Raw genomic sequence first — 14,256 nt, forward strand, 5'->3', positions numbered from 1 at the left:
AATGTAATTTTTGATGCTCTGGAAAAAAAAGATGTCATTGAGGACAAATCATGAGTTACAAGAGAGCGTCTGTCTGATGTGTTTCATTCTTGCACTTGCTTCCTAAACCTGGTTCCTTAAAAACTCGGTATAAAAATAGAATAATCAAACAGGCATGTTGTGGTTGTAGCACCTGCACACCACCTGAGAAGCTTTTCTATTCCATACAGCTTTCATTAGTAGGCACTACGATTTGCTGAATGAAACAAATGCCTTTGTTTACATTTTATTGCCCCTTCCCACTTTGCATGATGGAAATTTGCATGATGAAATTAATAAAGAAAGTGTCACGTGCAAGGTCACGGGATAGTGTCATCTAGCCAAGCACAAACTCACTGGAAAATGAATGTCATTTATTTGTGTAAAATGAATTCTTCGGATTTTTACTACTGGTCAAGCTTCTGTGTGCAAGCCTGAACCCTTTACCGGTACTCACAAAATAAGGTTATATTTAGCTTTGCTGAATTCTAAAGCTTCAACAAGCTTGACAGACTGCCTCCCAGAAAGGGCCTTAAAGTCAAGGGTGGGGTGAGTGTAGAACAGCATAAACTCACCACCTGCTAATCTCTCTAAGGCACTTAACAATGTGCACTACTCTTCCTTTCCGGCAGGAAGTACTGCCCCAGCGTGCCTTTCCGGGCCACCGTGTTAAATTAATAATTCAATAAATAAATGGAATATTAAATGGTGTGACCGGAAAAGGGTGACGCGAGAATGTGTATTTTCCCACCAGTGGAGCTGTATGACTAGTTCGCAGTCGAACCCAATGTCATAGACTCTTAGTATACGCTCTCTGGCCCCTTTTCTGAAGTCATTACATCAGAGGAATGAGCTCACTGCTGCTTTTAGAGCGTCACTCTTCGCAGTTATTTGTGTGAACGCAATGCAATTTTTCTCCTGTGAAGCTAGGGACATTACTAGTCATCGTGAAGGAATAAAACACAACTAGGTGAGCTTTTATAAGAAAATAATCCATGACTGGGTACTGTGATGTTTGCATGGCCGGACACAAAGGTGCTCCACCCCATAGCTGCTTCATCACAACCTGAAGTGTTTATTCCTCTTGTATGACATCAATTTTAAAATTCAAGATTCAAGAGTTTATTGTCGTATGTGCAGGAAACAGTCAGTTACACAATACAATGAAATTCGTAGTCTGTGACTCCTCCGGCAACCTCTGACATCATTTAAACAGGACATACGGAAGACACGAAAGGCATAAATTATCCAGGGGAGGAAAAAAAGAAAGGGGAAAAAGAGCAAAATGATCACAGTTTTGAATTTATTATTGAAGGGTACTATAACAATTTTTGAGTATTGAGGCCTAAACATTATAGTTTACCTTTCAGCCAGAAAGATCTTAAGGCTTTGTTTGCATTTCCGTAGAAATGACTATGTAAATGCATATTTATAAGAAGAAAAAATTAATTAAAAAGCTCTCTTAACTTCCTAGTCCAGGTCTTAGCATATCCTGGCATCTATCTGAAGGAGCACTGGGTCCAAGGCAGGAATAGACCTTGAAAGTACATGTATACACACACTGACGCTCTTTCACACCTAGATGCAATTTACAGACACCAGTCCTCCTAATGCATGTTATTGGGTAGTAGGAGAAAACCAGAAAACATGGACCTCAACATCGAACCAGGGACCGTGGAACGAGCAACCAAACAAACAAAACATTTCAATTGTTTATTTTCCAAAAACTTATTTAATATTCTCACGTTTTCATCTTCTTCAAGAGCACATTAAGGATGTGCAACATAGCAGCATGTATGAGGAAGGCCATTTCTTCTAGTGTCTATAAGAATGTACATCCTCCTGTAGCTAAAAATATGATGCAGAACATGTTTACGTCTCATTTCGTTATCTGGCTAAAGATATTTTTTTGCTGCTGATAATATGTTGCATGTTATACATATGTTATAACCATCAGAAATGAAGTTATAACAACGCTTTTAGATAGATAGATAGATAGATAGATAGATAGATAGATAGATAGATAGATAGATAGATAGATGTATTATTTAATGAAAGGTTAAGTAAAATGATTGAACAAGGGCAATCAGAAAGATTTACAGTTGAATGGAAATTATTTGATATTTTCATTGGCTGAGAGAAACCATCTGCCTTTTCCTCTCTCTCCCTCTCCAGCTTCCCCTCTGTACTTTTCCTGTCCATCTTTCTTATTAATGGATCTTGTAATGACTATTAGCAAATAAAGCAGCGATCTCTCACACACGTACACACACACACACTTTGTTCCCCCTTTTTTCCATTGGTTTCAGAAGTCCAGGCTCTTTAAGTTGACGTTAGTGTCCATCTAGCTATCCTGTGAAGGAGGATTTTTTCCACCGAGCTTCCATCACTCTGCTAAAACATGAATCACAGCCTGAGCTTGTCGGGGGGAAGCGACTAGAGCCAGAGTCAGCTCATAGTACACAAAATGAGCCCCATTTCCTCTCATGAATGTCCTGGGATTTCTCACCTCGACATAATGACAGAGGATTACACAGCACATTGCTCATGAGCGCAAAACCACTGGCTTTTACGTTAAGCATGAGGTACACGAGGAGAAGATGGAACTTGTCTAGTGTCCAGGACTTTTTTTTTCCCCCACTTGTGGCACATTATGGTCAAAACTGAGGCTAAATCCTGCATCTATAATATTTTCTTTTAAACTGAAAGGCTGATAAGGTGATATAATGCAAAACATGTGAAGGAAATGAGAGGTTCTGACGCTGCATGAGATCATTCTAGTTCATTTTCAAGATGAATGTTTAACATAACATTTGTCTAATTCTTCACTGACCTTAAGGGTCCCCCCCACTATCCAATCAAACACCCAGTACATAAATAATTCCCAGACAAAATAAGAAGTTAAAAGAATTTTCTGGGAGCCAAAAGCTTTTCGCTAGACTAAAAAAGACAATTGTTTACAAGCACAACGTGAGAGTCAAGCAACACTCCGTTTGATTTGTCGTTCATATTTTATTGAAAAACAGAAATAAAATAGCATGTACAATAATTATTACAACAATAATAATAACTTCAATAATATTAGTTATAATATAAAAATCTGTACATTCCATTGTTTTTTGCAGTACAAGGAAGACTGATAGAAAAAAACAAAAAAACAAAAACAGACTGCAAAAAGTACTGGCATATTTACAAACCATGGATAAAATGCACACAGGCCATCAGTCACTGAGAAGGGCTTCTTCAGTTTGATAGGTCAGCATTCTTCAGGCCTTTAGATTCTGGCTAATAACCTAGTGTTGGTTTTTCAGATAAATGCACTGAAATAAAAATAATAATAATAATAATAAAAATAAAAAAAACCTAGCACAAAGCAAACAGAAAAGCAGATACCGATTCATGTTGATTTGTAAGCAATCATTTGTTGATCTGAATATTATTATCTCCATTTAGAGAGCATTGGAGAACATTTGCTCTGCAATGAAAACGTCCTGACGTGTAGGGAGGCTGGTTTGATTAGCATGACATCGGCTGATATCGGGAAATCTCAGGTTATGATCCATCCTGAGCTCAGTGCTGGTGATGTGACCGTGGTCTAATTACTCAGTCCTACAGGTTTCAACGACCTGGCGCATATGGCAAATGAGCCATTAGGGTTGAACTGCAGTTCATCAGGTAAAGCTAGACCTTAGTGCCATCTTAACATGTCATGAGATTAAAACAAAAAAGGGAAAGAAACAAAAACAAAACATCGCAGGGGTAAAGAACTAGAACAGTGCTGTTTCCTATCCAATTCTACAAAAGGTTAGCTACCTTAAATCTGAAGGCCATAATACAGTGCAGTTTTACACATTGAACATTTAGGTTTTGTTGTAAAAAAATATATTTTTAATTCATACAAGTTGCTTGTATGCAAATCTACACATTTCTAGCAACCTTGGAACACTTATGCAAAACTAATAATATAATATATAATGTAATAATATAATATAACACTGTTTAAGGGATAAGGACTTTTCCCAAGAGACTACCCTGTAGCCTTCTTTTTTTCTTGTGATTTCTCTGATATTTACCTTTAAAAAACATTTGGCTTTGAATATGAAAAAATATCTGATAAAATAAGCATGTGTACTGAACAGCAAACAAAACCAAAATCCCATCAAAATATTTTTGATTTTTTTTTTTCGTCCTGTAGACCTATGTCTAATATCTTTAAAATAATTTGATGCCTTGTTTAGAATACTCTTTAGAATATTTCAGTCTTCTCCAAAACCCTATTATAAGATGCAACATAGCAGCATGTATGGAAAAACATTCATTAGCGCATTCTCACCCTCTCTTCCCCAGCGGATGGGATGACTGCTGTGTCTGGCTTTGACACCGGTCTGACCCTGTGGGAGTTACCACTGTAAACAGGCATGTTCCTTGCATTTCCCCCAGCTCCTGAGCCTGCTGCCAAGCCTGCAATTAAGCCCAAATGACCCACGCAGAGCAAACTACTCGTTACATTAATAGCAAGTAAACTGTTTGTATTGTGGCCACGGGTCACAAACTCACACTCACACACTCACACACACACCCCTAAATCAGAAGTCCCCAACAGTACTATTTCAGCAATACCTTTGACCCCAACCGAAGCTTTTGGACTCATGCTAACCACAGGTGGTACAAATGTTAAAACATTAAAGAATAGATTAGCCAATGTTCATCAGTTTTATGTTAAAAAAATGGACTTGTATATCTATTTGATTGGACCCAATAAACACAGGCATTTATCTATACTTACATCTGTCTGTACTGAACAGGTGTAAAGCTTTCATTAGGTTACCGCCCTATCTGGCCAGTAAAGATGTTCTACATCAGAGATGCTTGGCTAAGTAATACAAGGCATAAGTTAAGGTAAACATGCACACGTTATTGTCAGTAAGAGTCGTTTTCCCTCAACAACATATGTATAAACCACAATACATGATTTGAAAGCATTCATGCATCACTAAAACACTCTTTTATATAGCCTATTCATATCGATCTGCCACTGCTGGACAAATGCATAGGAAGACATGCCCGATATTTTCAAGTTTTACATAGCAGTTACATCCTCTCCACTGTGTGCCTTCGAAGAGCAATGGTCTAAAAGGTAGTGTTGCATAACTGGATAAACCCACCCTCCCCTTTATGTGCACTCGTTTTCAGTGCAATGCCTCTTTATAAACTGGATATATTCATCATGAACACTCTTGTTCATCTCTTAACCTCTCCTTGCAGCTGTACCGTCAGCTTAAGTCTGCATCCATCCAGGACCCCAGTTCAGCTCAATGTGCCTATTTGATCAACAGGCAATTACTGGACTTTTCACAGGAGGCCTATACAATCATATTTCTGATTCTCGCCTCAGCGGCCGTGACTCTAAGGGAACGCTGGCTTGATTGTGGTCAGAGTCTGAGCCAGTGTCAGTGTGTGTGCTCGTGGGCACCAGTCCACCCCCGTCTCCTTCCTCCTTCTCCTCTTTGTTCGGAAGCACCACCTCATTCTCGTAACAGAAGGAATTGGAATTGGAAAGGATGTATTTTTTCTCTGCAAGGTCCCTGGCACTGCACAGAGGGGTGCTGGGCACCTCATAGGTCTTGTGAAAGCGTGAATAGTCCACTTTGTAGTAGTTCTTCTCCTCGAACAAGACTGGCTCGAAGCGGTGTCCCCAGAGGACCTCGCTGGCCAGATATGAGCTACGGCACTGAGTTGTCATGGCTGTTGCTTCCACCATGCCTTCTAAGATCACCACAATCTCAAACTCCGAATTGTCTAGCTCCTGCTTGCTCATGTCGTAAAAAGGGCTGTCCTCGTCAATCTCATGGACAATGGTTATTGGGGAAACCAAGAAGATACGGTCAATGCCACTATCAAAGCCCACATCAATGTCTATTTGGTCCAGCGGGATGTATTCCCCCTCTGCTGTAGTACGAGATCTTAGGAGCTGAGCCCGAACATGGGCCTCTACCAGATGGCTCTTGCGTAAGTTGCCAACCCTCCACATTAGACACAGCTTGTTGTCTCTCATGGCCACAGTAGCATTGTGGCTGAACACCAATGTCTCGTTTCGCTTCTTAGGCTTAGCCATCTTGGCCATGACTGCACCGATTATGAAAGCGTCAATGATGCAGCCCACGATGCTCTGAAAGACCACCATGAAGACAGCAATGGGACACTCGTCTGTCACATAGCGGTAGCCATAGCCAATGGTGGTTTGTGTCTCGATGGAGAAAAGAAATGCTGCAGTAAAGCTGCTCACGTTCGATACACATTTTGGACTGTTGCCTTCCAGGTCTCCATGGAAGATGGCCACCAGCCAGAAGATACATCCGAAGAAGAGCCATGAGAGCAGGAATGCCAAGCAGAAGATGACGAGCATCCAGCGCCAGCGAATGTCCACACAAGTAGTAAAAATGTCAGCCAAATAGCGCTGACCCTTCTCACTAACATTGATGAACTGTACATTGCAGTGTCCATCCTTCTTGACGAACCTGCTCTGGGGCTGATGCCGAGTGTGCACCTTACTCTTCCCGTTTCCATAGCCGTTGTGCACCGCCATAGTGGCCAGCTTCATCCCGTCCTCCTCTGATGACACAATGCTGTAGCGGTTAGCCCGCACACTTCCCATCACCTCTGTCTGGGAGGGCTGTGCTGCTTCTGCTTTGGAAAACAGTCTGAGTTTCTGGAAGAAGCGTTGGAGAAACAGTTTTGAAACTCTCACGGAGACCAACACAAGAAGGAAATGGTGGGACTGTTTAGAGCGCGACGCAACAGGCGTCACTCTGCTCCAGTTAGACCTTTTGATTGACAGAAAGGTCTGCAGAGCCTAGTGTGTGCTGGCTGATCACTCTGCTGTCATCTGTTGCTTCGTTCTCATCAATGAAGCGTCCTACCAAAAAACAAGAAATGCAGGTAGACAGTTAGTTTTAATTTGTTAAATATATAACAACATTTGAGACATTTGAACACCGGATTAAACTAATACCAACCACTCATCTGAGGCTGATACATGATACACAAAGAAAAATCATACTACAAAGCCAGTGAAGTCTCAGACTTACATGACGTTGAGGACTCAGTTAGTTCCGAACTGTAGGATGTGCCAAAAATATTTTATATGGTGCTGAATAAAATTCCAATGAGTCAATTTAGCTCCCATTCCCCAGAGCTGAGAGAGTTTAAGGTAGTCGATACAGGTTTTCTCTGTCATTTTTTTGGCAGCACTACATTTATAAGACAGTTTGAACATTTTGGATCCAAGGTCATAGTGCTTGGATCCCATAAAAAAACATTCTGGCTGATGTCACATCGGCACACTGCAATGCATTTAGCTGACTGTGCTTGTCTAAAATGTTTATGTACAGTTCCACCTGTGGAACAAACAATAAATGTTTTGCTGCAATTATGGTCTCAGCAACAGAATGGATAGGAATTTCTACTTGCCCTGAAGCACAATGTTGCTTTCCAGCAGTCGCTTGCAGCACTTTAATGCCCCACCAGTGTATTTGTCAACCTGTTCACTCCACGCTCCACCAGCCTTACTGCTCACTGGTGCATTATTAATGCCCATTTTCACATACTTTGCTAATCACACAGTCAGGGAAGATGGAAAATGTTTTGCATGACTACATCCTTTACCAGTGCACTGGTACACACTGGCTGGATTTCTCTAACCAGTAGCAGAGTCCTGGAAACTTTTCCAACCACACTCTAAAACAGATTATTTTGAGTATGCCGGCCTGCCCAGATAGCAGATTATTCCGGGCCAAATATGGTTCAGTTCAGGCAAAATAAGGGCCAGTTATGGCAATGACAATTGGATTATGGGCCAAAAAGCTTGAACTAGGAGCAGCCACATTTAAGGTTTTCTTAGAATTTGGAGAATTTGGAACTGGCCCAAGTGCAGCATTTTTGGGCTGGTCCATATCATGCCTGAGATCGGTTCTCATCAAAGTGGAGTTGTGGCTGTGTTTTGGTAGCCAAGTTTGGATGAGTTCATCACAATCATTCCACAGTGGTAAGTGGGCTAGATGAGTAAGCAGTTAAGTGTAAACCAGCACTGAGCAATCCAGCACTTTATCATTTACTGACTTACTTGCTGCTTTTCTAAACAGTCTCGAACAGTGGCTTAATCAGAGATATTTCACATATAATATGAATGCAAATCTGAAACCAATTTGATTTCCACAAACTCCAGCACAAAGCAATAGTTTGTGATCCTTTCCTTCTGCTTGGCTCAGTACGTTGAGACAGATGGGACTGGAGAGTTCATCCACCGGGACCTCATCTTCTCTCAGCTCAGTAGGGCTAGGCCTGTGAGCACTCTAGCATCACTCATAATGATCCCAGATTTGCTCTACATGTTTTTTAACACGATCCCACAGCGACCAGTTATGAGAAAGGTTTTATATTCAACACTTCTATAAATATATATACATATTTATAATTTCCAGGATATTCAAGTATTTGGAAGATTTTATTCCGTGGAGGAATACAATGACTAGATGTAAGATTTGCTTATTCATCCACATGGGTCCTTTTCCTTGTTGCTCGGGTGATACTCTCAATGGTACATCACTTATACTTTTCGTTTGTGTCCCTAATATAAAATGGTCCACGTTGTGTACATCCACACATGAAAGGTTACGTACCTAATTGCTTTTAAAAGGTACACTAGATTCACCTTTCCATTTGAACGTGGCACCAGGTACAAAAGATGTATATTTGAGGTTTAGTTCTATGTTTTTCTTTCTGAATTTAGCACAGAACTGTCAGTATGGTTTTAGTACTGATCTGATTATGTCCAAGCCAGCCAACACAACTGAAATAGCTTTTTAATGGATTAAACGTGATTGAGAATGATTTGTAACAATAATAGAAGTGAACTGCTTTAGAAATGTGATGGTTGGTAATGGAAATGCTACAAAATATTCTACTGGATAAACGATCAAACACCTGGCAACGCATACGGACAGATTGACAGATGGGACTGTTTCTTTGAGTAAATGAAATGTAATATAACAGTGTTTATGTCTAGGAGGAGTGTTTACTGTAATCGCGTGGAACAGAGAAACACAATGGAAAATGTGACCTAAAAGCTCACAATCGAGGGCGATTTTCTGTGACTGGGTGTTCTTTAGTTTCAGAAGTTGCGCGAGAGGACTCAGCTTCTTATCCATCACTTTCAAAACGTGCCTGAACGACATATCATGCATAGTTTGGCACTGAAGTTAGAAGTTATGTATGAGTGAGTCAACATTGCCGTGAACATGTGGCTTATCCTGCCGGCTGTCTACTTAAGAAATGTAAAAACAAAGCAAGTGCGACAAGTGCGCTCACGCCAAAATATCCGCACCGCTGTGCGTGCGTAACGCGCTTGACTTCAATCAAATAGCCATAAAAATATCTATCTCGTGTGCATTTTTTTGACGCTGTAATTGCAAAGGAATGCATCTGCTTTGGAAACGTCCAAGTCAAAAGTGTCCTATGAGCTTCAACAGGTGCAAAGCAGAAGACACACTCTGCACATTTTTCTCGTGCAGCGCATTTCTGAGCTCCCTTTCCCTCCCTGTTCAGTCTCGGTTACTTACTTCGAGTGTGTGGTATGAACTGCAGATTTTATTTATTTGGATTTTCTTGTCATGTTTGCCTGCTATGCATAACATATTAATGCATCTTAGGTTGTTCTTTTTTAATCAATAACACACTTTTAGATATGTGGATATTGAACCTGCAACATACATATATATATATATATATATATATATATATATATATATATATATATATATATATATATATATATATATATATATATATATATATGTATATATATTTAATCCTACACTGCAATAGTAATTCTTATCTCAATCTGATTAATGACCGTTTCAGACATGCAGGTTAAGAACATCCTAAAATGTTTATTCATTCAGTCTTACCTGATGGTCATTGGTAGTGAAAAGTCAAACGAAACGAAACAAACAAAAAAAACATTCTACACAGTATATCCAAACAGACGTGTAGCTTTCCCCCCGTTGATGTCTGCTGCATCTGTGTACAAATCGTGGATTATGTTACTATAAAAAAAAAAACTAAACACGCCCACGTGTTCAGCCGGATCCTAACACGCGCTTACACTCATGTGTTCGGCAGTCTGCGCTCCCAAAACAATTTAAATAGAAAACAACCGGTCTACTCCGCCCCCCGGTTCAGATCCAGCCAATGAGAACGACCTAAATACCGGCTAGCCCAACCTCCTCCTACACCACCAGCCAATCACAACAGGCTGAGATGAAACGACCGGTTCTCTTCTCTCCGGCTCGCAACCAACCAATCAATGCGCTCCAAACGGAGCCGGCTCGCCGTCCTTTGAACTTCAACCAGCCAATCAGACTGCTCGCTTAGTGACATCACCTCGAACGGCGCATAAATCCGTCTGCTCGGGTGAGACAAGTACAGAGCAATCGGAGACGTGAAAGGGGTTCACACACAGCAACACTGAGCTTGTTCTGATCATTGCTGTGTTTGCTGTAGACTGTGAAAGATTAATTTAATTCTTTGTGACGTTTAGTAAGTGTTTAATGATATTTAAAGCCTTAATTAATATTTAAATTGCCATAATTTGGTGGGTTAAAAAAACAAAAGGTTAGTTATTCCAGTTCATCTGAAATTGGATGATAGATAGATAGATAGATAGATAGATAGATAGATAGATAGATAGATAGATAGATAGATAGATAGATAGATAGATAGATAGATAGATACTTTATTCATCCCATCATGATCTGTTGTAAATTTCTATAGTCAGGGATTATCATGTACATTGTTTTCCATTTCGACATTTACAGTGATGGGAAGGGGGAAAAAAATCAAAACACTCCTGAGGGCTAAACAGTTTCCACGTCAATATTGGCAAAATTTCGATTTTCCCCTTTTGATTACATAATGTTTGTCTGCTGTGTCTTCCAGCAGAATGCTTGCAACCATTTTTTTTTTATTGAAGTCAGAAAGTCACACTGTCATTTCCCTGTGCTTCCTTAAACTATAAACGGAAGAATAATGTAGCTGCTAGATAAAGAATGGTGTGAGCTTGAGCTATGTAAAAACTTTGATATAAAATTTTTTATATTGATCTCAGTCAACACATAAGCCTAGGCCTGGTGTTGGATGGCTTATTCGAACTGATAACATTCACTCGGATTTATGAGACGCTCAACATATCGTAATTACTTCCTTAGCAACGTTACATGACAGTCAATGTTTATTTGCTCAGGGTAAACAGAATGATATTTTAACCAATGTATTGCAAAATGCAGAATGCATTTCAAAATAAATCCATTGTGTTGTGCCGAACAGCTCATCAGGTTTTAGGCATGCTTCAAAAGCAGATTAATTTGGAATACTAAGGTTTTAATCAGTATAACCGCATACAATAATAATAATAAAAAAATCAACACAACTCATGGGTTTTTTTTTTAAACGGGATCCATCAATTATCCTGATCTGGAATGAGCTAGCTTTTCTCCTGCCCTTACCGGCTTCTGTTTGAACAAGGGCGCAATGTCACACTGCTTACTAATCATAAGCTAATGAGGCGTGTTGGACTGTGTTTGTGAAGCTGTTTTCGAAGCGCTTATTTTTAGATCCTTTCTTGTTCACTCTATAAATAATAGCGTCTATTTATAGCTGTCTGCTCTGAGCTGGTGTTTGCCTTTCAGGTCGATTTGAGTCGATGCTTGGACAAGAGCTGTTACTAACCACAAGGTGGAGGCCTGGAGGCTTTAGTATTTCCCGATGTCCTCTCAAAGCCATGGCCAATTGAGGAGAAACTGTTCACAGAAGATGCCTAAAAACATCTGCTATCCAGTCTACATGAACACAGGGCTGCCAATTTTCAGGAATAGATCTGAGAGAGGACTATGATGGTGTCAGCCAGAAATGACTGTAAAAGCCATGATCCTATTAACGCTGTAAATATCTAGATGTTTGTTCCCCAGCTTACAAAGAATGTACATGTAGCCTGTCCTGTAGATCTAATTATGTAACCGATGCTTGTCTGCAACAAAGAAACTGTAACCACAAAGGTATAGCGGCCTTTCAGCTTACTCAACTGATGCTCCACTACAAGTGTGCTCCTCCACCCCAAAGACACACTATTATCAACCCAAGTGAAAATCATTTGTGGGTCTTATTTCATTACCCACAGTATATTATTGTCATTATCTGTTTTTTTGTATTAACTGTACTTCCACCCTGCCCTAGACATATGCCTCGTGTTTTTATTGCAATATTGCTATATGTTTGTTTGTAATTTCCCTTTGTGTTTTTTTTTATTATATGCCATACATGTATTTGCTTATATGCCATGTATGCTTTTGTCAGTTTAAGAATCTGATTGGCCAGCATTTTCAGCTAACTTCCTTTCCAACAAGGTGATTGGCTCTTTTTACTGGAGGGCGGGACTTACTTAATTCATCCACCTAATTTGGCACAGGTGTGACAAGGTTCTTGGTATAATCCAAAATGTCTATTTTACATCAATTATTTGATGTAAATTTACATCGTCTATTTACCTCATTTGTCTGATGTTTTTATTTTTGTGAGGTAATTAAGGCTGTTTTTAATACGTGGCAAACTCCTATTTTATTCAAAGACTGCCTAAATTGTAAACTTAACTCCCCCACCACTCGTGTAGTTGGACTAAACCCACTCTGAAAGTGGACTATTCCACTTTGCTCACTTAGCCATTAGCGATCTTTCTACGTCAGTTGGAATGTAAGCTAATAACCTTAACTAGTAAAACAATAACGAGTGTGACATCTAAAATGCTCTCTCCAGATTTTTTCAAAAGAATTTCTAGATTTTTTAACTTTTGTGAAATAACTTTGCTTAATTGAATTTTCCTCAGATTTTCCTCATGCTAGCTGATGTATTAGCTATAACATTTACCTCAGGTTTGAATGCTAGCTATATAGTAGCATTGAGTGTAATGTTAGCTAATGTGTTAGCTATATATTAACATTCATAATAGGACAAAAGTTCTTTTTCATTTAGCTGATTTTACCTCACATGTGAAGACATACTTCATAAAATATAATATAAATAGTTTAATAATGAGGCATTTGGATTTTTTCTCCCCACACAGACTTTAGACACAAGGTGACAAACCTGAGACAGGCAAGTAAAATACTTAACATGTTAATTTTTGTCATATCTGAAAATATTTACTTTAAAAATATTATAATATTTGTATCCACATTCTGATTTATGGCCAAATGTTGAATTCATTGCATGTCACAGGAGACAAGTCAGAGGAGAAAAGGTAAGAGAGGAGCAGATATGAATGCTGAAGCCACACAGAGACAGGAGGGCAGGTAAACACGAATAAGCGACACTTTTATGATTCAAATGACCAGTGGTGGACCGTCAGGGCCAGCAAGGCCTTCTCTGCTGGCCTAAACAGCAGTGATCTGAATCACTGACTTGCATTTTAATATATTTAATATATTTTTCCACAAATGTGTATTAAATTATTCCCAATAGTCTTTTCTCCACATTTCATAGCTTTTCTCTCGGTTGCACTGCTTCAAGTAGTGTATATTTATGATAAGAGTATTTATCCAATCATATTTCAGCCAGTAGCTGACATCATGTGTTGCCAGGGTGAGAGAAATCTGCCTTAAGGCCTTCAGAATCAATAGTGCAGGCACCTGTAGCTTAAAATAAGTGGCAATGAAATTGTTCCATTAGCCAATCAGATTTCGAGTTGGTGTCACTGGGGCCATCTAGCAGGCATACGATTACGTCAGCGATTTCCTGTCCTTTGATTGGATAATTGGAGTAGTCAGAGGCAGCAAGCCGAACAAACTAATTAAAATCTATATATTTTAACTCACAATGGCTGACAGAGGAGAATAAATCGATTTGGTCGCAGACATCCTTACAAATGCATTTTCAAGGCAGACTGTAATAAAATTGACTATTCCTTGTGAGGTGTGAAATACTGTAGCCTAATTTCTTTTTTACTTTGCTATTTAACGGTTGATTAGTATCCGTGGCGTAATAATAATGGTATAGAGGTGGATTAATTCAGGAAGAACACCAGTGAAGGCCTAGGTGTGAAATGTATGGCCCGCCACTGCAAATGACATATCTGCCACCTTACAGTTATAGAGATATCACTGGGTCATTTTACACAATAAGCCTGATGTG

General features: G+C 39.5%; 1 protein-coding gene across 1 annotated transcript; it reads right to left on the reverse strand.

The window, feature by feature from the left end:
- Positions 1 to 3,024: 3,024 nt before the first annotated feature.
- On the reverse strand, positions 3,025 to 10,179 carry kcnj2a (potassium inwardly rectifying channel subfamily J member 2a). Its single transcript, XM_058407321.1, has 2 exons — positions 9,984 to 10,179; positions 3,025 to 6,934 (listed from the first exon to the last, which is right to left on the reverse strand). Exon 2 carries the CDS (start codon positions 6,671 to 6,673, stop codon positions 5,390 to 5,392), a length of 1,284 nt encoding a protein of 427 aa, XP_058263304.1. The 5' UTR covers positions 6,674 to 6,934; positions 9,984 to 10,179; the 3' UTR covers positions 3,025 to 5,389.
- Between the last annotated feature and the right edge of the window lie 4,077 nt (positions 10,180 to 14,256).

Source organism: Hemibagrus wyckioides, linkage group LG13, assembly GCF_019097595.1.
Source record: "Hemibagrus wyckioides isolate EC202008001 linkage group LG13, SWU_Hwy_1.0, whole genome shotgun sequence".
In the NCBI taxonomy this organism is placed as follows: domain Eukaryota; kingdom Metazoa; phylum Chordata; class Actinopteri; order Siluriformes; family Bagridae; genus Hemibagrus; species Hemibagrus wyckioides.

Coding starts and splice junctions, on each gene's coding strand:
- kcnj2a (XM_058407321.1), bottom strand. CDS start 6,673: ATGGGAAGTGTGCGGGCTAACCGCTACAGCATTGTGTCATCAGAGGAG.